The 24,255-nt window shown below is 45.7% G+C and overlaps 1 protein-coding gene and 2 non-coding genes across 3 annotated transcripts; all 3 read left to right on the plus strand.

Moving 5' to 3' along the window:
• The first annotated feature begins 5,664 nt into the window (after positions 1-5,664).
• Positions 5,665-5,769, plus strand: LOC118590466. The gene has a single exon (XR_004945768.1). It is a non-coding gene; the product is annotated as a U6 spliceosomal RNA (small nuclear RNA).
• A 293-nt stretch (positions 5,770-6,062) lies between these two features.
• Positions 6,063-6,192, plus strand: LOC118590502. Its single transcript, XR_004945796.1, has one exon. It is a non-coding gene; the product is annotated as a small nucleolar RNA SNORA70 (small nucleolar RNA).
• Positions 6,193-8,729: 2,537 nt separating this feature from the next.
• On the plus strand, positions 8,730-18,603 carry Cdkn2aipnl (CDKN2A interacting protein N-terminal like). The gene is made up of 3 exons (XM_036197231.1): positions 8,730-9,043; positions 11,072-11,171; positions 17,068-18,603. Exons 1-3 carry the CDS (start codon positions 8,805-8,807, stop codon positions 17,077-17,079), a joined length of 351 nt encoding a protein of 116 aa, XP_036053124.1. The 5' UTR covers positions 8,730-8,804; the 3' UTR covers positions 17,080-18,603.
• The last annotated feature ends 5,652 nt before the right edge of the window (positions 18,604-24,255 follow it).

The raw sequence follows: 24,255 nt of genomic DNA on the forward strand, positions 1-24,255 counted from the left end.
CCGGCTTTAAAGGGAAAGCCACAGTCCATAGCTATGGAAACACTGGCATCAGCTTTTTAAAGTGGGACTTGTCAAAACATAGCAAAAGCTTTGAAATCAGAGAGAAACCAAATTTATCAGGAGGAAAATACTCAGTAGGTATCCATAGAAATGTAGTTGAAACTATGACTCACAGAGGTCTTGATAATGGTGTTAATGATGGCGATGATGATGGTCATGGTGATGGTGTTGATGATGGTCATGGTGATGGTGTTGATGATGGCCATGGTGATGGTGGTCCATGATGATGGTGGTGGTGGTGATTCCCATTATTCCTGTTATTATCATCATTATTTATTTTCTGCAGTACTAGGGGTTGGACACAGGGCCTAGCCTATGTTTCACTGTTTCCAGCTGCTGGCACTATTTAAAAGATGGAGTCTTGTTGCAGGAAGCAGGTCACTAGAGGTAGACCTTTGAAGGTTTTGTTAGTTTCTGGTATGTGCTGAGTTTTCTGCTTCTTTATTGGTCAAGATATAAAAAGCTACTACCACTGCAAGCTACTACCACCAAGAACTCATGTGTTATGCTTGGCTGTCCCTGCCATAATGGATGATCTGAGGCCCTATAGAACCATGAGCCAAAATAAACCATTCTTCCCAAGTTGGTTCAGATCAGTATTTTGAAAATAAGGACAAGAAAATAAATCTATAAAAAGTCCTTTATGGACAACAAAGGGTGGTCCTCCTTGACTCTTCCAGATCAGAGGAACCCATCACTCCCTGGGGCATCAAAACAGGAGTTGGGCCTTGCTAGGATGGCTGCATACAGTTAAATAAGGCACTGTTAATGGTAATGATAGGCCTTCATTGTTAGCTCTCTTTTGAATGCCTCTCTCTCTCTCTCTCTCTCTCTCTCTTTCACTAAGATGCTTGTGGCCAGGGCAATTTGACTTTCTAATTGACAGTTGTTAGAAGTTTCCCTTCTGCCCAGGCTGCCTTGAGCCCAGGCTTGCTAGCCAAGCAGCCCCTATTTGGCAGCCAGCTGGACAGCCCTCATGCCAGCAGGCTGCTTTGAACACTTCACGGATGTCTTGAGCAAGCTACACTGCGACCACAGCTGCTTGCTGCCAAAGCATGGCCCCAGCTCCAAAAGGCACTCTTCCAGATACTTCTGTTTCAGACAGCTTGGGCCAGATTCTTTGTCACAGCAAGCCTTGGTGAATCCTCAGTTGTTTGTACCCAGGCTAGAGGGTTAATGCTTCCTGTAGGCATAGAAGAAGGCTTGTGATTGGTATAATCGTGGTCTTTCATCTGAATGAACTGTGCTGTGATTGGTGCAAATACAGTCTTTCATTTGTATGAGAGGTTATGCCACACTGCAAACACTTGTCCATCCCTTTCTGGTTATGTGAGCAGGCTGTTCAGTATACTTTTGAGTTGGCCAAGAGATCCCCTTCTGTGCTGCCCCCTGGTGTTGCGACATTAGGCCCATTTTTAAAAAAAAAAAAAAAACTCTCTTTTTTAAAAAATAATTTATTTATTTTTATTTTATGTGCATTGGTGTTTTGCCTGTCTATATGATTGTATGAGGGTGTTGGATCTTGGGAGTTAAAGACAATTTTTAGATGCCATGTGGGTGCTGGGAATTGAACCTGGGTCCTCTGGAAGAGCACTCTCAATGCTATTAACCCCTGAGCCATCTCTCCAGTCCCTTCTCTCTCTCTCTTTTTTAAAAAATTGTTTACTTTTTGTTTTGTTTTGTTTCTTGAGACAGGGTCTCACTATGTAGCTCTGGCTGTCCTGGAACTAACTATGTAGACCACACTGGCCTTGAACTCATCCATCTGCTCTGCCTCATGAATGCTGGGATTAAAGGCATGTGCCACCACACCCTGCTTGCTTGGTACTTTTCAACGTTAAACAAATGAAATGTAGATTTACATGCCTGTTTGTATGTATGTGTGTGTTTCTGCCATGGGTGTTCAGGTGTGCTCAGAAACCCGAGGAGAGCACCAGATAACCTGGAACTGAAGTTGAAGGTGGTTGTGAGTGCGCTGACCTGGCTGCTGGGACCTGAACCTGGGTCTTCTGAAAGAACAGGAAGTGCTCTCAACCCCTGAGCCATAGCTGTCTTCCACCTTTAAACAATTTATTTACGTGCACGGGGGTGGGGGGTGGGGGGTGTTTTACACATATTGTGTTTTGTGTGTGTGTGTGTGTGTGCAGAAGCAACACTCATATACATAAAAATAAACAAAGATTTAAAAAATATTTATTTAGTTTACATCTCAACTGGTTTCTCCTCTCTCCTCTCCTTCCAGCCCCTTCCTGCACCTACCCTCTGCCCACCTCCCATCCACTCCTCCTTCATTTCTATTCAGAAAAGGGCAGATCTCCCATGGATATCAACAAAACATGGCATATTAAGCTGCAGTGAGACTAAACATCTCCCCTTGTGTTAAGGATGGACAGGGCAATCCAGTATGAAGAGAAGGGTTCCAAAAGCCATCAAAAGAGTCAGAGACAGCCCCTGTTCCCACTCTTAGGAGTCCCACAAGAAGACCAAGCTACATAACTGTCACATATGTGCAGAGGGCCTAGGTCAGTTGTTGGCATAGTCTCTGTGAGCTCCTATGAGCCCAGGCTTGTTGTAGAATATTATTTTAAAATGTGTTATACTCATTTATGCTGTGGAATATTTGTTTAATGATGCAAAGATGCCTTACATTCTTTTATGTTGCATTTGTTTAACTCTGTGAAGCTGTGTTACTTTGCCTGCCTAAAACACCTAATTGGTCTAATAAAGAGCTGAATGGCCAATAGTTTTACAGGAGAGGGATAGGCAGGGCTGCCAGGCAGAGAGAATAAATCAAAGAGAGAAGAGAAAGGAGAGAAAAAGAGAAGGAGAGGCAGACTTCAGGGACCAGCTATCCAGCCACACGGCCAGCCCAGAGTAAGAAGGAAAGAAAGGTAAATAGAATAGAGAAAGGTAAAATCTAAGAGGCAAAAGATAGATGGGATAATTTAAGAAAAGCTAGCTAGAAACAAGCCAATCTAAGGCTGGGCATTCATAAGTAAGAGTAAGCCTCCATGTATTTGTTTGGGAGGTGGGTGGTGGGCCTCCAAAGAGCAAAAAGTAAAAAAATAAAAAGTAAAAAAACCAACTACACAGGTTAGTTGTTTCTGTGGGTTTTCTTGTGATGTCCTTGATCTCTCTGACTCCTAAATTCTCCCTCCCTCTCTCCAGCAGGACTCCCCAAGCTCGGCCTAACGTTTGTCTGTGGGTCTGCATCTGCCTCCATCAGTTGCCAGATGGTGCCTCTCTGATGACAACTGGGCTAGACACCAATCTATTAGTATAGCAGAGTATCGTTACATATCTTTACATTGACATTTCCCCCCAGTTTTGTTTAGTTCAAAATACAAGTGACAGCTCATGTTGGAGAGGATGTGGAACAAGGGGAACATTCCTTCATTACTGGTGGGAATGCAAACTTGTACAGCCACTTTAGAAATCAATATGGCAGTTTCTCAAAAAATTCGGGATTCAATCTACCTCAAGACCCAGCTATACCACTCTTGGGCATATACCCAAAGGATATTCAATCATACCAGAAGGATGCTTGCTCAACTATGTTCATAGCAGCTTTATTCATACTAGCCAGAACTTGGAAACAACCTAGATGTCCCTCAACCAAAAATTGGATAAAGAGAATGTGGTACATTTACACAATGGAGTATTACTTACCTGTTAAAAACAATAACATCATGAAATTCACAGGCAAATGGATGGAATTAGAAAAAAAAAAAAAAATCATCCTGAGTGATGTAATCCAGACCCAGAAAGACAAACATGATATGTACTCACTTATAAGTCAATATTAGCTGTAAAGTAATGGATAACCATGCTACAGTCCACAGCCCCAGAGAGGAGAAAGACAAAGGAAAAGGGGCTGCATTTCGGGGTCAAGATTGAAACCTGGTGCAAGAGAAACTCTCAAGAATCTGCAAGGATGACCCCAGCTAAGACTCCTAGCAACCGTGAATATGTAGCCTGAACTGTGGCCAGGCTAGACTTCCAGTGGAAGGAGTGGGACACCAACCCAGTCATACAACCTTTGACCTGTCTGTCCTACCTATGGGATGTGCTGGGTTAAGGGTGGCACAGAGATTGTGGAAGTGGCCAACAAATTAATGGTCTACCCTGAGACCCATGCCACAAGAGTGAGACCACCCCTGACACTGCCTGGAGCACCAGGACCCAGAGGCTGGATGACCCAGAGACCTCAGATAGAACAAATAGTTTTTATTTTTATTTTTTGGTTTATTTTATTTTATTTTGAGACAGGGTCTCATTATGTAGCTCTGGCTGTCATGTAACTAACTCACTCTGTAGACCAGGCTGGCCTAGAACTCATAGAGATCTGCCTGCCTCTGCCTCCCAAGTGCTGGGATTGATAGTGTTTGACACCCACCACATTCAGCAGTGAATCTTTAAAAAAAAAAAAAAATTGAAGTGTGGTCTGGAAAGGTAGCTCAGCAATTAAGAGTACTTGTTCTTATGGAGAACCCAGGTTCAATTCCCAGTACCCACATAACAGCTCGAAATTGCCTCTAACTCCAGTTTCAGGGGACCTGACATTGTCTTCTGCCTTAAGCAAACACTCATACACAACAAGATTTTTTAAAATTTAAAAAAAAAAAAATTGAAGTCTAAAACTTTGCATTCTGAAGAAGCCTGTGTGTGCTACCAAATGTCCAAAACAACAATAAACAGTGTGACCAACAGAAAAAGATTAGCTTCTAATCTGTCTCCTAGAATCAGCTCTGGGTTTTCAGGTCTGCAATCCAAAGAACTGGTGAGAATATTCTAGAAGATAACCTTGGGAGAAAGAGAAAGACAAAAAAGAGAAGGAGTAGGAAAAGAAAAAAGGAAACAAAAACAAAGCAAAACAAAAACCCTAAGGCTGGTGAAGCCTAAAGTTCAGTGGAACACTACATAACCAAGGGTGGTGGTACATATCTGAATCCCCAGCTCTTGGGAAGCAGAGGCAGCAAGATCAAAAGTCAAGGTCATTTTTTACTATACAATGAGTTAGGGGCTAGCCTAGGCTACATAAGACCCTGTCTTAAAATAAAAATTAAATTTAAAGTCGGGTGGTGGTGGCACACGCCTTTGATTCCAGCACTCGGGAGGCAGAGCCAGGCCGATCTTTGTGAGTTTGAGGCCAGCCTGGGCTACCAAGTAAGTTCCAGGAAAGGCGTAAAGCTACACAGAGAAACCCTGTCTCAAACGCCCCCCTCCCCCAAAAAATTAAATTTAAATAAGTAAAGGAAGTAAGATTTTTGTTTTTAAATTTTGTTTTTGAGACAGGATCTCACTTAAAAACCTCTTTCTGGCATAGAACACCATATGTAGATCAGGCTGGTCTTGAACTCACAGAGATCCATCTGCCTCTATCTCAGTGTTGTGATTAAAAGGATGTTTGAATATTAAATTTTCAAGTACAAAGAAGATAAAACCAGCTAGGTGGTGGTGGTCCATGCCTTTAATTCCAGGACTCAAGAGGCAGGTGGATCTCTGTGAGTTTGAGGCCAGCCTGGTCTACAGAGCTAGTTCTAGGATAGCTAAGGCTACACAGAGAAACCCTAAAAGGAAGAAGAAAGAGGAAGATGAAGCTGCCTTTGCTTGGGCAATATACTTGCTAAAACTGGAATGGATACAGAGATGATTAGCATGCCCCTGTGCAAGGGTGACATGCAAATTTGTGAAGTCTTCCGTATTTTTGATTTGTTACTAAGGATTCTTCTTTCGAAACTGATAATGCTGACTATCTTAAGTGACATGTTAAGCCTACTTTGTCCGTTAATGTAATGGAACTTAAGAAGATCGTGTAAGAAAAGATACATTACTGCTTTTCCTACTTTGATCATTTCCAGTGAGTAAATAGATGTTCTGAATAAAATTTTAAAAAAAGACAACAATCCAGATGGTGTAAAAGATATGTGTAAGGAATAACAAACAGGTGGGAATGGGTGTGTCAGTCCAATGGCTCATGAGACTGTCAAAATACACTACCTCTGCAGCCAACTCAGCCAAGCAGCTTCTTCTCCTCATGGGGCCTATGTGCAACATTGCAAGCAGCAGCCTCCTTGGGAGTGTGCAGCCTGTACCTTGTTTGGATTGCCCCAGTGGGCCTTTGAGATAGATTTTTCTGGTGGAAATTAATGTCTCTGAGCTCATGCTGTCCCTCCTCCATGCTCCAGACCTGACCCAGTGGCCAGTTTCCCACAAGCCAGGTCATCATGTCCATCTGCTTCAAGCTGCAGAATAAGGAACATATTTTTGAGGCTCTGGGAAAGGTCAGGTTCAGGTTCCCTGGCCACCAGGAGATCCACGTCTCAAAGAAGCAGGGCTTCACCCAGTTTAATGCATATGAATGTGAAGACGTAGCTGAGAAGTAGTACATCCCTGATGTCTGTGGGGTCAAATGCATCCCCATTCATGATCACCTGGACAAGTGGTGGCCCTGCACTCCTGAGGGCTACCGCTGTGCTGAGTTCCATATTCTGCCAACATGTTTGCTAACAACTCTTACATCCAAGACAAACCAACCAACCATAAAGACAGATGTAGTGGCTCATGCCTGCAATCCTAGCACTTGGTACGTGGAGGTGGAAGGATCAGTATTTCAAAGCCAGTCTCAGCTACAAGAGGAGTTCAAGGCCATCCTGGGCTATGTAAGACCCTACTTTTAAAAAGTGCTCCTGCGCGCGCACACACACCACAACAGTTACACAGAATTTAGAAAGTTAAGGCAGGAAGGTTGAGGTTTCAAGGACACTCTGAGCTGCAGAAAGAGACCTCCATCTCCAAAACTAAGTAAATAAAATAACAGTAAAGAAAACTATATACACACTAAGCCTAAATAAATGGAGAGATATATTATTATCATGTTTGTAAACTAGAAGATTCAACATGATAAAATTTTAATTCTCCTCAAATTGATCTATATATTTAACATAACCCCCCAAGAAATATCAACAGTCTGTTTTTCTAGAAGTCAACAAAGAGATGTTAAAATTTATATCAAAAGTCAATATCACAGAGGAGCACTCTTAAAATAACAGCACTGAGGAAGCTGAGGCAGAAGGATCTTAAGCTTATGTCTTCTATTATTGAGAAAGAAACAACAAGTCACTGTAGTTATGGATGGTTGTAAGCCACCATTCAGGTGCTGGGAACCAAACCCAGCTCCTCTACAAGAGCAGCCTGTGTTCTTAATGGCTGAACCATCTCTCCAGGCCCTGTGTTCCATTTTCTAGACCAACCACTGCAGTATACAAGCAAGGGACCAAGAATGTGTAGCTCAGTGAACCCCAAACAATGTTTTTAAGAGATGGTCTTTCTGTGATAAGGATGGCTGCAAACTTTCAGGCTCAAGTATTTCTCCTGCCTCGAATATGGAGTAGCTGGGACAAAAGGTGTCTGCCATTGTGCCTGGCATGGTGAATGTTTTCAAAGTCTGGTCCGCTGAATTTAGAATCAGAATTACCTAGAACCTTGACCCTGAATGTCCAAGGGTTTACGTGGGAGTCTGCCACTGCAATGAGCTTGTCAGGGCATGTCACCTGCACTTTGGGAACTCAGCTCTGGTTACTGTTATCCTTAGGTCCCTGATTGCTGGGGAGAAGTTGCTTCTGTCTTTGGGTTCTCATTTTTAGTTCAGATGCTCCTTGCCAGAGTGTAAATATCATGCCTTCCTAAGATGAAATGGATGTATATCACCCAGCATGGTGCTGGTCCTTCACTACTCTGGCATTGTGAACTACATGGCATTTCTACCTGCTGGGGTCCTAACAGTGAAATAGAAGCTGTAGGAAAAGCAGTGTAGGCCAGCCTGTGCTATGCAGTGTAAGATCCTGGTGGAAGAGGACATCTGCAGTAACAAACATTATATAACGAATTCTTACCCTGGGGCCCATTCACCACTTAAGACCTTCATTGGAGCTTGAGATCTAGGCTTTCCTCTCTACCCAACTTTATATTTTATATATTCACATTTATTTATTTATTTGTTTGTTTATTCTCTCTCTCTCTCTCTCTCTCCTGTGTGTGTGTGTGTGTGTGTGTGTGTGTGTGTGTGTGTGTGTGGTGTGTGTGGACACCCACGTACACAGCTTGCATGTGGAGGTCAAAGGACAATTTTCAGGAGTTGGTTTTCTCCTTCCACTACGTGGGTTCCAGAGATTAAACTCAGGCGCTCTTCAGTTCTCCAACCACCACTTCCATACCTCCAAGACCGGAGCGGTCAGTCCCTTGCTTCTTCAGGCTGTGGCAACCTGACTTCTTTAATGATTTGCCAACGTCCCATTTACTTGTTCTTTCACGAACATTCTTTAGAGCGAAGCCGGCTGAGCATCAAAGTGCTTGGTAGGTAGGTACTCATTGGATGGATGCCTCTGCAGGAAGGCAGGGCATGAGCTGATACCACAGTCGATCACTCTCCAGGGAGATCCACAGAACTTAGGGCAAGCCTCAGCTGTAGCTGAGGATACAGAGGTGCCTTGGGAACACCCCAGGGCAAAGGGGTACCGCAGAGCCCCAGCGGGTACTTGTGGGCCTCAGTTTCCCAGCAGTTGACCCAGCGTCGGCCCTTGAAGCCCTGGGTCACACTTAGGCCTCCGTGCCCCTCGAGGGCGCTCCAAGTCAGTCCTCCGGAGCAGTCGCGTTCAGCCGCGGCCGCTCTAGCCGCGCGGTGGCGGCGCGGGGCGTGTCGGGAAGGCGGCGGGCTAGTGCTACCTTTGGTGGCGGCGGGAGCTATGGTGGGTGGCGAGGCCGCCGCCTCAGTGGAGGAGCTAGTTTCCGGGGTGCGGCAGGCGGCCGACTTCGCCGAGCAGTTCCGCTCCTACTCGGAGAGCGAGAAGCAATGGAAAGCGCGCATGGAGTTCATCCTGCGCCACCTGCCTGACTACCGAGACCCACCCGACGGCGGCGGCCGCCTGGACCAGCTGCTGTCCCTATCCATGGTCTGGGCCAACCACCTCTTCCTGGGTTGCAGGTGCGGACCCCCGCCGGCCGGCTGACCCTGTCCCCATCTGCCGAGCCTCAGTTTGGCCACACCCTGCCCCACGCTGCACGCGGCCCAGCCCCCTACTGCCTTGGCTGATCCCCCCCCTTTCCGTTCCCTCGGGGAAGATGGAGCTCTTCTCTGAGCCTCGCTTTCCTCTGGCGAATGAGTGGTTGTGATGGAGAGTGCAGTGTAGGCGGGCTCGGAGAAGGATGTGTTGCTGTGGTCATTTTTTATTACTGTTTATTAGCCCAGAAGATTGCCTTTGCCGAGTGTGTTTGAAGTCATTAGTTCCTGTCACCCACGTGGCAAAAGTGCCGACAGAAACTGAGACTTTCCCCTCCCCCTCTAGGTGAAGACACCTAGCAAGAGGATGTGATGTATCGCACCGTTGGTTGGTGGATTTAACCGCGAAGGCAGGATGTGATTTTTACCTCCTCATTTTCCTCTTTGTTTTCCCTCTTAACAAAGTAACGATTTCTTCTTGTTCCTGCCCCAAAGCCCCCCTGAACCTTTTCGATCACACCAGGAGGGCAAGAGACTGGCCCTGAGATTCCTGGCAAGGCGTTCCCTTTACTTCACCGGGGAGAAGCACCAGGTTTTTACACTCATTTATGGTTTTTTATTTCATTTTCATTTTTCAACTTTTAAGGCAATCGCCCTTTATAACTGAGGCTGGCCTCTAGTTTTTATGTAGCCAAGGTAATGCTGGAACTCCATATACTGAGATTATGCATGCATCTCCAAGCTCCTATAGGCTTCTAGAGTTTCTTGAAGTTGTGTTAAAATAGGAAAACCTGACTCAGATCTGATTTTTATATCCTCTAGCTGGTCACATGGCCCCTCCAGGACAAACTACTTGGTTTGCTTTTGGGATTTTGTGCTAGGGATGAAACCCAGGCCCTTGCACATATCAAATAAGTACTCTACCACTGAGCTACCTCCAGCCCTGAAGGTACTTGGTTTCAGATCTTGGGATATTTGTTAGAACAAAATGTGGGGGAACTGTACCAGACATACTCATCATGCACGTATGCCCATCCTCCCTTCTGCCTTCTAGGTGCCCTCTAAAATCCTAGTTTACAGGAGCCAAGTTCAGTCAAATAACAGAACTAAACAAAGGAATAAATGATGTTGTTTTCATTAGACCAATATTCTGTGTGTTTTAAAAATAATCAAATTTTTGGCCCTCAAATCTCATCTATGAATATGCACTACCAGATGTATGGTGCTCCTGTTTTATAATTTTATTTATTTATTTACAGCTATTTTAAACTTTATATGTATGGGTGTTTTGTCTACACGTACTCCTGCACCCCATGAGTGCCTGATAATGGTGGAAGCCAGAAAAGGGCATTGGACTTCCTGGGACTGGAGTTGCATATGATTGTGAGCCACCATGTGGATGCTGGGAATCGAAACTGAATCCTCTAGAAAAACAGCAAGTGCTCTTAACTGCTCCTGCTTTTGTAATTTAAAAAAACAAAAAACAAAAAAAAACAAAAAAACAAATTTTTTATTTTGTATGTATGGATATATAACAAATATGTGCCCAGTATCCTCAGACTCTAGAAAAAGGCATCAGATCTCTGAGAACTGAAATTATAACTATGTAGGAACTGAACCCAGGTCCTCTGCTAGAGCCTCAAGTGCTCGTAGCTGCTGAGCCATCTCTCCAGTCCCTGTTTTCATAATTCTTCAAATATCTGCTATATTGGCATTCTTCAAGCCCTGTTCTGTACCCAGAGGCAGGGGGAGCCACTTGTCAACCATGTGCCGAACACGGTAGTTTCCCCTGCTGAAGCAAAGCAGTAACTTGCAGAACTTGATAGTGGTGTGTGTCCGTAGTCCCAGCTACTAAGAAGGCTAATGTGAGCCTTGCTTACACCTCAGATGGCCTAGTGTGATGTCACCAACGATCAAACAGGTCTGTCTTCTAGGAGTTGCCTTGACACTTTCTTATTAACTCATGACAGTGCATCTTCCCAGGGTTTTACCTTACTGCTTTTTATTGTGCAGTTACAATAAAGACCTCCTGGACAAGGTGATGGAAATGGCTGATGGGATTGAAGTGCCAGACCTGCCACAGTTTACAACCAGAAGTGAATTGATGAAAAAGGTAATGAGAGGAGATGACAGTCCCAGCTTCGACACTGGGGCATGTTGGTTTTGAGCATTCTGGTTCCTGCTCCACAGCCTTAAGCCCTTTTCATTATTGCTCACAGTTGGTGTAAACCTTTTCATAACTAGGTAACAACTCAGCATGATAAATTATGCATTGTCAGTGGAGTAACACACAGGCTCAGCCTCTGGTTCGTCTAGAACACTTTTGGTGTCAGGGATTGGACTCAGGTCCTCTATCTGGATAAACTGGGACTCAGTAAGGAGGATCCTCAACAAACGGAAGGCATTTTCCAGCTGTACTGCTCCTGGAGGACAGAGTGAATGTAGCAGACTTTATACATCGGTGTTTATTGCTGTGCTGTTCACAGTAACCGGCCTCGGTGTCCATCACTAGACGGGTGGATACACACAGTGAAGTTGCTGCGGGCTGCAGGAATGTATCGTAAGAACTCAGCTGGTTATGGCAAAGTCACTACCTGGAAGGATCAGGGAATTCCTCCAGAGGAATCCAAATTCCAAGGAGTTTCTGGTGTTACTTGGCTTGTTATCTATCAGCTGTCTTCTGTTATGAAAATCATGTGTGCCTTCATAGTTTTCCCAATTGACTTTTCCCTAAGAAGGGCTAACAGTGTGGACTGATCACTCTCTGGACATACATTTTCCAGGTATTTGGAGAACAGCCTCAGGAAAGGCTTTCTCTGAAATTAGATATCTCCCTTGGCCACTTTCAAGGACTAGCAGTAACAACAGTCCACATGCAAGTCTCCTGATTTAAGGTAAATTCCACAAGGAGACACTGCTTAGGTCAGGTGGACGTTAAGTAATAGCTTTACACAGTTTAGCTCAGACCCTCCTTTCTTACAGCCCTACTAACTTTATAGACCTTTAATCCTTACCTAACCACTTCTCGGAATATTTAGATAACCTTCTGCGCTGACAGCTATACCCAGCCAGAACCCCAGTTCAAGTCTCCCTGTAATTATCATCATTGGCAGCATCTGGCCAGGTTCATCCCCAGATGGAGGAAAGTACCTTATCAGAGATACCTCTGTACTCTCTAAGAACAGACTTAAGCATCCAGGCTACCTGTTTGAGAAGGCCTGGCGGATGTGCCAATTAAACTTTACTTCCTCCTTTCCCAAATCTTACCTCTAGTTCCAGATCTCCCTTTAACTATCACCAGAGGCTTTACACAGGTTGCCTAGCGACTGAGCACACTTTCCCCCACCCTGCAGAAAAATGGCAGATAGCTTGCAACTTATAGATTCTTAACATTTTCTACTAATCACGTTTAAGGCTATCGTTGAGCACATAAGATCCCTCTTCTTAGATATTACCCGAATTTAGCCTTTAGTTAATTCATTTCCCCATTGGTCATTTCCCTTTGGGGTTGCAAATGATAATTAACGGTTATTGCCCCTCTGTGTGATTCTTATCACCCCTCCGTTTGACCCTGGAAGCCTGGCTTCGCACTGTCAAGGGATTACTGCTTGTAAGTGTATATATACCAGGACTTCCAGGGCACAGGGGGACAGAGAAGAGAAAAGAGAATGGATGAACTAGATGGGTAAGAACTCGAGAGGAACAAACTGAGATGGGGAAGAACTAGATTGAAGGACTAGAAGAGAGTACTAGAGGAATGAGATGGAAGATGAGGAAGAGGCAGATGAGGCAAGAGAAGGAGATGGGAGAGGAGATGATATGGGAAAGAACAAGATGGATGAGAACCTAGAAGGGGCAGAACTAGATGAAGGAATTTAGATAGAACCTGGAGGGGAACCGCAGATAAGTGTAGAGAGAAATCAGGCAGAAAGGAGCTGAGTATGAGAGCAGAATAGAAGCTTGTAACTGACACAGAATAATGAAGTGTGTGGACTTAGGAGTTTCATGTACACAGATTCATTTCTTTTCATCAAAGATTCATTATCAGCTGGTTGTAGATTCTTCCCAGACCCTGGGAGGGAACTATCGAGGGGCTGGACCCCTATAGTCTCCGATATGAAGTTCTGTGCAGCTGTGAAGAAAGATGAAATTGGATGTTCATGGATAGAAATGGAGATCGTTATGTTGAGCAAAGTAAGCTAGAGTTCAGAAAAACAAGCATCATGTTTTCCCTCAGGTAAAATGTAGGGTTAAGTGCATCTGTTACTTTTGTGTTAGCGAGAATTGAACCTAGAGCTTTGTGTGTGCGAGGCAGGTGCTCCTCGCCTGAGCTGCACAGGTTTTCTTTTTACTTTTCACACAGAGTCTTGTCCAGGCTGACCTTGAGCTTCAGTCCTCCTGCTTCTGCACCCCCCGCGTGGCCTGGCAGCCAGATCTGCTCCCAGGAACAGCTAGCTTGGCGTGTTCATTATTTATTCATTCATTCAGTTCTTTTTGTTTGTTTTGGTTTTGGTTTTTTGAGACAGGATCTTGCTCCACAGCCTTGGCTGGCCTGGAACCCGATGTGTACACGAGGCTGTTCTCAAACTTGGTATGATCCTCCTGCCTCGTCCTCCCTAGTTCTGGGATTGTAGGAATAAGCCCCCAGATTCGGCTTATTTTTTTTTTTTAATCTTGTTTAGAGTGCTAAAGTTAGAAGTCTTTCATTTTAGACTAATTCACACAGAGTATCTCTGCTTCTGAACCAGACTGGTGTGGACTGTCTGACTTGCTGATAAGGAATGTGGTGGGGTAATGTAATGTCCAGACACCACAGCTGTGCTCTGCTCTTCAGGGCTTAGTCTTATGGCTGTGGCCTTGTACACAGTGAGCTTTGCCCTAGAGTTTTATGTCTGGATCATTGATCCCTGGGGCCACGGAGAGGCAGAAGGAACTTTGGAGGATGGGGCTGTCCGTCCCAGGTAAGTACTCCAGAATATTCGTTTTTCTCACATCTGTCCTTGGTCTCTCCAGGCAGTAGATTGCTCCCTTGTTTCCTAAAGTCCCTTTGATATCTATCCAGGCCTTTTATATAAAATTTCAAGTTATTTATTTGGGTAGAGTATAAGATTCACTGCTGATCATGATTCAGGAGATAGTGTAGCCATATAGGAACCAAGAGTTCAGGACCTGCCACGATACCACAGATGTACGTGGCTGCTGACCTGCTCTTCAGTCACCAGGTCTTCAGAGTTCCTTGCATTGAACTTGGTAAAGCTCCACTTGTGTCGGGTGTGGGTTTTCTAGCAGTTAGTGAAATTGAACTTGACCTTATGCAGTGCTCCCATCACATGCACCTTGTTCTTAACTTAATGCAGAGGGACATGATGACCTAGCCAGTGTGAACCCAGGCCACTGTGTCCTGGGGCTTCCCAGAGGCATCCCAGGTATCTGTCTGGAGCCTGGAAGCCCCAACATAGAACAGCAAGTCAACATCTTGTAGATACGGATAATGTGGAAAGGGTGGACTCATGCTCACATGTGAAAGCCATATTTGTACAAACATACTTGACACTTGGACTCCAGGGCTTTGAAGGAGACAGTATGTGGAGATGAAATGGGAATTCTTCCACTTGTCTTAGGCCTGTGAGATAAAGGTTCAGCAGATAAAGATGTTTGCTGGCAAGCTTGATGACCTGAGTTCAATACCCAGAACCCACATGGTAGAAGGAGAGAACTGACTCCTGAAAGTTGTCTGCTAACCTCCACACATGTGCTGTGGCCTGCACACATACATGAGCACACAAATGGAAATAAATAATAACAGTGTAAACTAAACAAGAGATTCTTCTAGGAGGCTGGGGATGTGGCTCAGTGGTAGAGTGCTTGCCTAGGTTTGGTACTGTCTAGTAACCCCAACAAAACAAAAACTGTGTAGATAAGCCCCTCCTGAGACAAGTCATCTATCTGTACACTGACTGGTTTGCATGCTATTGAAAGCCGCTCCTGAGAGTCCTCTGCAGAGAGCCCGGGGTCTTCCAGTCGTGTGTCCTTCAGTTCATGTCAGAGGAAGCTGAAGAGTAGTAGGCCAGAGTTCTAAAAGCCCCACATTGTGCCAGCCAGAATCGATCCTGAGCTCTAAAATTAGAGTTAGCTGGGTTTTAGAGTTAGCTGGTGTGTGGAATTGAGTCACACAGCATCATTGGCACCTCGGGTCCAGACAAGATGATAACGTAGACATAAGCTCTGTGGAGTAAAGTTTTAAAATACATTTGCCCTCCTGCAGCTTTTGGGCAGGTGTATGTCTGTCTGTCCAACTCTCTTTCTTAGTCTGAGGAATGAGTGTGACAGAGAGGATTTGCTCAACAGTTGGAGTGTGCTATTTTCTGGAAGGGGCATTCGGCACAAGTATATTGAGCAAACTTTGCCTTGGCCATCTAAAAACTACCCCAAGATCCACCTGCAGCCTGCAGCCCCGTCACTGAGTTGTCAGGTGTGGTAGCCTTTAGTCCCAGCACTCTGGAGGCAGGTCGATCTCTGGGAGTTTGACGTGAGGTCAGTCTATATATCTAGTTCCAGGTCAGCTAGGAGACTCTGTCTCAAAAAAAGCAAAACCAAACCAAGAATGACGGACAAAGAAGCCATCATTGTTGGTTCACAGCGGAAGTTGTTAGCATCTCATTGTGGTTCTGTGAACCCCGAGAACATCTGTATCCCATGAGGGAAGTCAGCAGTGTGAAAGTGACCATAGGTAACAATGGGAAAATCATCTGTACAGTCCTGGCCAGCTCTGAGGCCCTGTTTTCATGAAAGCCATAACCAGACATGAGGTAGATACCTTTAACCCCAGCACTCCGGAGGTAGAGGTGAGAAGGTCAAGGTTCACAGTCGTCAATGACTACAAAGCCAGTTGGAGACAATCTTGGGCTGTGTAGATCCTGTCAAGGGAGAGGGAGAAGGAAGAACTAGATCCGACCCTGTGGACCAGTCTTGTCCTGAGTCCAAGATATGTGGATCACCCAACAGCACTGTGTGGAAAAACTGTAGCCTGGATCTGTCCAGTTGAAAATCTAGCAGGGGCTCAGTGGTTAAGAGCACTGGTTGCTCTTCCAGAGGCCCCGGGTTCAATTCCCAGCACCCACATGGTGGCTCACAATCTTTTGTAACCCTAATCCCAGGTATCTAACTCCCTCTCCTGGCACCTCCTCAGGCATACACAGGATGCACAGATATGCAACACCTATATACATGAAATAAATAATTTTTAAAGAGAAAACCTAAGTGAGATGGCTTGGGATGTCTCCCCTGGACTGCAGGTTGTTTCTTTGGTCATACTGCATTCTCCTGAGAGGAGAAAGACTGGTATTTTATCTTTACTGAGGATTTTTGGCTTAGCTAGAAAATAGGTCATACCTTGAAATCTCTGATTACTAAAAAGACTTTGTTGCTTCCCTCACGCTGCTCAGTGTTAAGGGAATCCATTCAAACACAGGGTGACAGTCAGTGATTTCGTCACATGCTCCTTGAAAGTTTTCTGAAGCTAAGTTTAAATTTACCACAAGTGTTAGAGAGCGCCCGGAAGGAATCTGTGGGCTCCAGGTCACTGGTTTGCAGACTCACTTTTTTTTTCAGTTTCCAGTCGTGTGAACTCCAGAAATCTGTAACCTTCACATCTCCTAAGTGCCCTGACTCAGTGTGGAGTGCTGCGAATTGCCACCTGAATGTGGCTGTGTTGGATTTAGAACAGGGAGTGTCTGAGAGCAGAGGCCGGTGAAAGGAGTAGCGTTTTAAGTATCTCCGTTATCACTTTAAATTGTGAACACTTATAGACAGCAAGCCACAGAGTCTGGATCGTGCGGTCAGTGTTGAGCTGTATATTCTTAGGTAGTAAAATATTAATAATTTCTTGAGTAGACTTGCCATCTGGGTCGAACATAAATATTCCATTACTGCTTTATTTGAATGTGTGAAAATAAACTTGATTCATGGGACTCGACGGCTGGGTAACTTCTTCTTCTCTCTTTCCCCAGCATCAGAGCTAAGGCCACATTGCCACCCCTAGGGACAGGCCTAGAAAGGAGGCCGGGGTGGAGGTGACTGAGCCGCGGCAGCTCTTGAGCTCCTGCTGTTTGCAGCACAGAAGCATCTGGAATGGAAGGGTGTGTCTACAAGGGCTCCAAAGAAGTCTCGGCCCTTCCAGAAGCTGTTGCTGTAAAAATACATGTGCATGTTTATGTATCCATAAATGGCGAACTCTCCGAAATTTTATCAGCTTCGTCCAAGCCAAAACTTTGTTTGAAATGCCTTTTATGTTGTTATAATAATGACAGGTGATGAATTTTATAATTGGATTTTTTTTTTTTAGCGGAGTACCTTTAACTGTAATTCTGGCTTTTGCCCCACCCCCACCCATTTTTGTCCTGAAGTAAGCCAGATTCTCCTTACTTCTATCTGAACCCACTCTATACTTGGACCTCACTGCCGATAGCCACCGAAGGACTGTGCGCTAACCAACTGCATCACCGGAGCACCCCTACTGCTGGACTCTGAGATCTTTGTGTAGGAAATGGGAGTCATGCTACAGGCCTGAAGTAGCCGAGCTAGCTCATAGGAAGGAGGAAGCTCACACAAAATCATCTGGCCTCATTTTACAGTTCACTGAGAGCCAGAGATGTAACTCAGTGGGAGAGTGCTTGCTTAGCATCTTGAGATCCTGGGCTTGGTCCCCAGTATGGCAGAAAGACAGAGAAAGAAATAGCTAGTCAGATGATAAATGCCTGGGAGTTTATACAGCTTTGTTCAGCCGGCTAGCTGATTTCTAGACTCTAGGTCTCCTAGGCTGCTCACATGCCTGCATTCTCTTTGTTTCTAGAAGGCTTTCAGACTTGAACTGCCTTGCACATCGCCTCTAGATTGTAGTGCAGTCTTGCTTTGCTCTGAGATGTGTTGATATTCCACCTGACAGCTGATCTGTCTGTTCTGAACCCCCTTCCAGTTCCTCTAATTGGTCTCCCCATCAGGTAAATGCCCGAACTGGGCGGCAGTGGAACAGTGTACCACAGCAGGACTCGTCAATGTCAGGCCCATTATGGTCAGTAAGACAGTGGGGTCTACCTTGGCTTTATCTTCTGGATACAGGAAATTAGATACTCAGAAGCGGGGCCAATGGTGTCTGGTGTCAGAGCAGTGGGATGACATTCTTGTTGGTGACTTGAGATGAAGGCCACATCTTTGTGCGGTTCCTAACTCCAGTCCCCAGTGACCAGGATAGATCAGTAGTCAAGATCATTGATCTGCAACCTTGGACAAACTCCCCAGGCAATGGAGGTCAGGTCACAGGTTACAGAGGCCTTGGCAAGGTAGTGACTGATAGAGCTGAACTCTGTACTCACTGAGACTTAGCTTTGTCTCCTCCTCAATGCATCCTTGTCCTCTTCCATTCTGATTGTCAGATTTGTGAGCAAACAAAATGAGCAATTGTGATGGTTCACTTTAAAATGCACTTTCCATAGCTTGGTGATTTTATTTTCTGTATACAACCCCCAATAAAACAGCTTTTCCTTAAATGGCTTGAGTTGTGTGATTTCATCCCATGCCCCTTCAGTTTCCTTACTTACATGTAGGTAGGTGGACAGCCAGAATCCTGGGAAGCGGAGCTGGCTTGCAGGCATGAAGTTTTGGGGCCAGCATAGCCCAGTTCTGTCACCTTGCAGTCTCTCTTCCTCCCTCCAGCCTTCTCTTTTTTTCTTTGTTTCTGGTGCTGATGATCAAACTTAGAACCCCACATGCTAGGCGAGGGCTCCATCATTGAGCTACTTGCCCAGGTCCCCCAGGTTAAATTTTCTGGTTATATTAGTGAGTTTTCTCCATTTTCTCAGTCAGGCTGCCTGCCTTTCTTCTGTCTTTATTTTTACCACTCATTGGCTGACTCACCTATACAATTAACTAGTATTTTTTCTTTATGTACTTCTTCCCAAGCTTGAAGTGAGAATGTATGAGCTCGTTCAGAGCATGCCCAGGAGAGGACTTTCTCTGAGAGTGTGTATCAGGCCACGGGAAGTGAGCACCAAAGCTTGAGAGACGCTCAGATTGGTCATGCTGCACCCAGGAAGCTGCTCTTTCCAATATGCCAGAGAAGCCTGGGGCGCAGCACAGGCTGGGCGTGTGGCTCAGTAGTGGAAACCCTGGGTGTGCTCCCTAACACCTTATAAACTGGATATGCTGGTGCATCCCCGCAGTCTCAGCACTAGTGCAGACCATTCTCAGCTGATACTGAGTTCAAGTCTAGCCTGGGCTACATGTGACCTTGTCTTAAAAAAAAAAAGTCCACCTGATGATGTCGTTAAAGGTAAGGATTCCCTCTGTGCTTTTCTAGGATCAATGTGGACTACTGGCTCACCTGTGTGAGCAATGGCAGAAATAACTGCCTACCGGAGAACTCTTTGCAATGTGTAGTAAAATGTTGCCCTAGCTGAAGCTAGACTCCCGTGCTGCCCACTTGAGCTCTGAAGGATCCTGTCTGGACGTTAGTCATGGTGGCACCAATCAAGGAGATTCAGCCTGCTATCTGAGGTCTGAATGCTTCATGAAACCCAGTAACATGGCCATCATGGTTAGTGATACCAGTTACTTTGGGAGAGTACACAGAGATCTTGAGAAACAATGATTTCAGATCACAAACCATAGTCATAGAGAAGTTGCTTCCCTCAACAAATGCTGAGTGCACAGTGAAAAAGGACCCTCTTCCTTGTGTATATGAGTGTGTATGTGAAATGAACTCATTCTTCCTTTCTGAAAGATCATACTCTTGGGTCAGGTGGAGGAAAGGTGGCTGCCAGCAGCTGGGCAGTCTGTGGCATGTGCTCGTCAGTGATGGAGGGGACCTCCACTGCATCATCTGAACAGATTCAGAGTCGGGCAAAACCACAGACTAGAAACTAAGGAGGAGTCTGCTGCTCCTGTGGACTTGTGCTGCTCTGTCCTAGAAGTGAGCATGTGAGCCGGACATGGATGCCTAAATACAACCCAGCAGCTCTTCTGCTTTCCCAGCCTTGGTAGGCTAAGGCTTAAAAATCCTTCACTGTGGCCTTCCAATCTCATTTGCCTGGAGGGATGTCACTGTTGCCACTGTTAGGGGGTTAAGACCCATCCCAGTCTTTCTCTGGTTTAAATTATTAATATTAATATTATTATTATTTGTCTTTCAAGATAGGGTTTCTCCATGTAGACCTGGCTGGCCTGGGACTCACTCTGTAGACCAGGCTGGCCTCCAACTCACAGAGATCTGCCTGCCTCTGCCTCCTGGGTGCTGGGATTAAAGGCGTGTGCCACTACTGCCTAGCTTAAGTTTTTGTTGTGTTTGTTTGTTTGTTTTTTGAGACAGGTTTCTCTGTGTAGCTTTGCACCTTTCCTGGAACTCACTTTCTAGACCAGGCTGGCCTCCAACTCACAGAGATCCGCCTGCCTCTGCCTCCCGAGTGCTGGGAATAAAGGCGTGTGCCACCACCGCCTGGCCCAATTTTTTTTTTTTTTTTTTTTTTGTTTTTTTGTGTGCGTGTGTGTGTGTATGGATATTTTGTCTGCATGTATGTCTGTGTACCACTTGCATGCCTGATGCTCTTGGAGGTCAGAAGAGGGTGTTGGATCCTTGGATCCAATCTCCTGGAACTGAAGTTACAGACAGGTGTGAGCCGCCATGTGGGTGCTGGGAATTGAACCCAGGTCCTCTGGAAGAGCAGCCAGTTCTCTTAACCACTGAGCCAGCCCTACTTCCCTTGGTTTAATAAAGGAGCAATTAGAGGTCATCCTTGCGCTGTGTGGGGATGGTGACGTAACAGCTTTGCTGTTAAAATTGACATCAAAATGTATTAATCTTGGGCCGTGTTCCCTTCACTCTTGACGGTTTTTGTTTGAGTCTTGCTATGTAGGTCCTGGCCAGCCTGGTGCTCCACCTGCCTCAGCCTCCCACGTGGTTAGGGTGACACATGGGATTCATCAGAGGTTCATTCAGCCATCCACAGTGAGTGTGACTGTAGACACTTCCCATGGGCAGTGCCCTTGGTGGAGGCATCTGCCAAGTAGGACTCCCCTTATTGGAGGGTTCTGGGGAAACCAGTGTCCACTCATGCTTGGCATGAGTGTATCTCTGCTTCTGTCCTGTCCTAGTTTCCATGGAGGCCAAGCTGCAACATGTTGGAACCAAAGCTTTTGACAAACTTGGGCTCACACAAAAGAAAAACAAGTTTCCACAGGAGCCCTGCTCTCCCACCCCCACCGCAGGGCTGCAAGAAGAAGGACCTTCCTCAGGAGAGGGAGTAGCATGTTTCTGGCCCTCAGCTACTTGAGGCTGACAGATGGTGGGAGGTACTGAGCAACAGGCCAACCACCAAATACAAACCCTCCAAAGTGGTAAGTCTTCGCTAAAGCTCTGGTGGCCACGTGCAGTCCCCAGCTCCAAACACTGGGTATCCTGGGACCTGTTAGCTCTGGGTCTAGGATCTAGAGCTCCTGTGGTGTCTCAGCATGCTCCTGCCCTGCGCTGTGTGCACAGCCTGTGACAGGAGGCCTGTCCCACACAGTCCTGCAAAATGCCAGATTTCCCTTTGTGGTGATATTTTGTTCCTACTGAAACAAATAAAACTTGCCTGAAGATCAGAGGGGAAGGCCAGCCATAAGTAGTTCACCACAGAGGCCAGGCAGTGGTGGCACACACCTTTAATCCCAGTACTCACTCTCTCTCTCTCTCTCTCTCTCTTTTATGGTGGCTGGAGCGACAGCCATGGGTGCTGGGAACCAAACGCCTATATTTTTGGTTGTGAGCCTAGCCTTTAATGGCAGAGCCATCTCTCCAGCTCCCAGTACTTGGGAGGCACATGCCTTTAACCCCAGCACTAGGGAGGCTGAGATAGGAAGTACTATGCCCGGGCGAAGACAGGAATATAAGGTGAGAGGAGACAGGAACTCAGTCCTTTCCGCTGAGGAGTTGGTGAGGTGAGAAGTCTCTCTAGTGGCTGGCTCTTTTACTGATCTTTCAGCATTTACCCGGATATCTGGCCCCAGCTTTTTATTATTAAGACTAATTAGGATTGGTGCTACACCTGGCTAGAGTTCTGGGCTGACCTGACTTCTGCTTAAACCATCGGTTTTCAGCATCTCAGGTGCTAAGTTGGTAATCTGTGAACCCTCTACTTTATTTATCTTGTTAAATTCTGTTGTTGTTGTATTGAGACAGAGCCCCACTCTGTAGACCAGGCTGACCTCATAGAGATCTCTCTGCCTCTGCCTCCTGAGTGCTGGTATTAAAAGTGTGCACCTTGGACCCCAAAAATCCTCTGCTGTCTTCTAGGCTTCCTGTCCAGCCAAGTCTGTGCCTGCAGAGACCAGCTGCAAAGAAAGCGATTCCTTTGGTATACCAGATCCTTGATGCTGATTGTGGCTACTTTTCTTTCTTTCTTTTTTTTTTTTTTTGAGCTGAGGATCGAACCCAGGGCCTTGCGCTTGCTAGGCAAGCGCTCTACCACTGAGCTAAATCCCCAACCCTTGTGGCTACTTTTCAAGCTGCCCTGAGTTCATCCCCAGCAGTGTGTAAGCCAGGTGTGGTGGTGCACACCTATAATACAAGCACTTAGGAGAGGGAGGCAAGAGGATCATTTTTATTTTTGTAAGATTTTATTTATTTATTATGTATGCAGTGTTTATTATGTATACATGTATGCCTGAACACCAGAAGAGGGCGCCAGACTCATTACAGATGGTTATGAGCCTCCATGTGGTTGCTGGGAATTGAACTCAGGACCTCTGGAAGAGCAGCCAGATGCTCTTAACTGCTGAGCCATCTCTCCAGCCCCAGGATGAGACATTTAAGGTCATCCTTGACTGTATACCAAGTTCAAGGCCAGTCTGGGCTAAGACTATCTCAAAAAACAACAAAAAGTGGGGCTGGAGAGATGGTTCAGTGGTTAAGAGCACTGGCTGCTCTTTCAGAGGACCCGGTTCAATTCCAAGCACTCACATGGTGGTTAACAACTGTCTCTAACTCCAGTTGAAGAGGATCTGATGATGCCTTCTTTTGGCTTCTGCAGGCATCAGGCACGCAAGTGTTACAAAGACGTCTGTGCAGGCAAAATACCCATACATGGAAAAACAGCAATGTAGCTCATAATGATAGCATCATCAAGATGATGGCACCGGCTATTACTAGCACTTGGAAGTTTGAGGCAGGAGGATTCTAAGTCTGAGGCTATCAGAGTTCTAGGTTTGCCTGGGTTGTAGGAGACTGTTTCTAGCACACACACTCAAATAATTGTGTGATGACAAAGCCAGGAGTGAGCATCAGTGTTGGCCTTGCAAGTGCTGCTGGCTTGCAGAGGACCCCAGGGAAGAGCCCTCATGCCCAAGGAAACCTTTCCGTTCCCATTCTGCTTGATACCTCATCTTTGTGTGTATACAAGGGGGCATTTCCAGGACCAAGGCCTGTCACAGCACAGTAGGATGCAGGCTTCTCTTCTATTTTTCTTTTTTTTTTCTTTTCTAAGTTTTTAGTTTTTGAGATAGGGTTTGTGTAGCTCTGGCTGTCCTGGATCTCACTCTGCAAACCAGGCTGGCCTCGAACTCACAGAGCTCTGCCAGCCTCTGCCTCCCGAATGACAGCTTTTCTTGGTATAAGCATGTAGCTGAAGCTGGTGACCGGCTGGCATCTCCAGAGGCCTCCATTGTCTCTGGTGGTATGTAAGTTATCAATCAGGTCAAGCAAACACATCTTTTTTTTTTTTTTTATGGAAAGGGAGAATAACTCTCAGGCTTGGAATGAGGTGGTAGGTAGGTGAGGGCTTTCCTGTTTCTGGTTTTCTCTGAACCAAATTAGAGAAAGTTATGCTAGAAAATTCCCAACTCTGTTTTCTAAAAATGACTTTGTGCGGACCAGCCAGAGCTTCAAGCCTCTTTATTTGACACTCTTTAGAAGCGCCACTGTGCCAATTCAGCTGGTGGGCAGTGGTATTCTTGGCAAAAGATCTTGTTTGTAAAGGGGCAACTTTCTCCTCCGGGCTTCAGAAAGGCAGCAGCTGTGGGAAGCCTTTGCTCTGAAGAGTTCTGCTGACAGAGCAACGCCTATTCCAGCAGCTTTCAAGACATGGTGAAGTCCTTCTCAGATTCTAAGGATGGTGACTAATGAGTTCATGGACACTCCGATCCTCTCTGAGTTCCCAGCCCAACCACAT

Source organism: Onychomys torridus, chromosome 8 (assembly GCF_903995425.1).
Source record: "Onychomys torridus chromosome 8, mOncTor1.1, whole genome shotgun sequence".
NCBI classification, from domain to species: Eukaryota; Metazoa; Chordata; class Mammalia; order Rodentia; family Cricetidae; genus Onychomys; species Onychomys torridus.

Bases quoted from the DNA above. Each gene is read 5' to 3' on its own strand.
- Cdkn2aipnl (XM_036197231.1), top strand. From the start codon at position 8,805: ATGGTGGGTGGCGAGGCCGCCGCCTCAGTGGAGGAGCTAGTTTCCGGG. The intron at 9,044-11,071 runs GTGCGGACCCCC...TTTATTGTGCAG, and splicing joins CACCTCTTCCTGGGTTGCAG to TTACAATAAAGACCTCCTGG.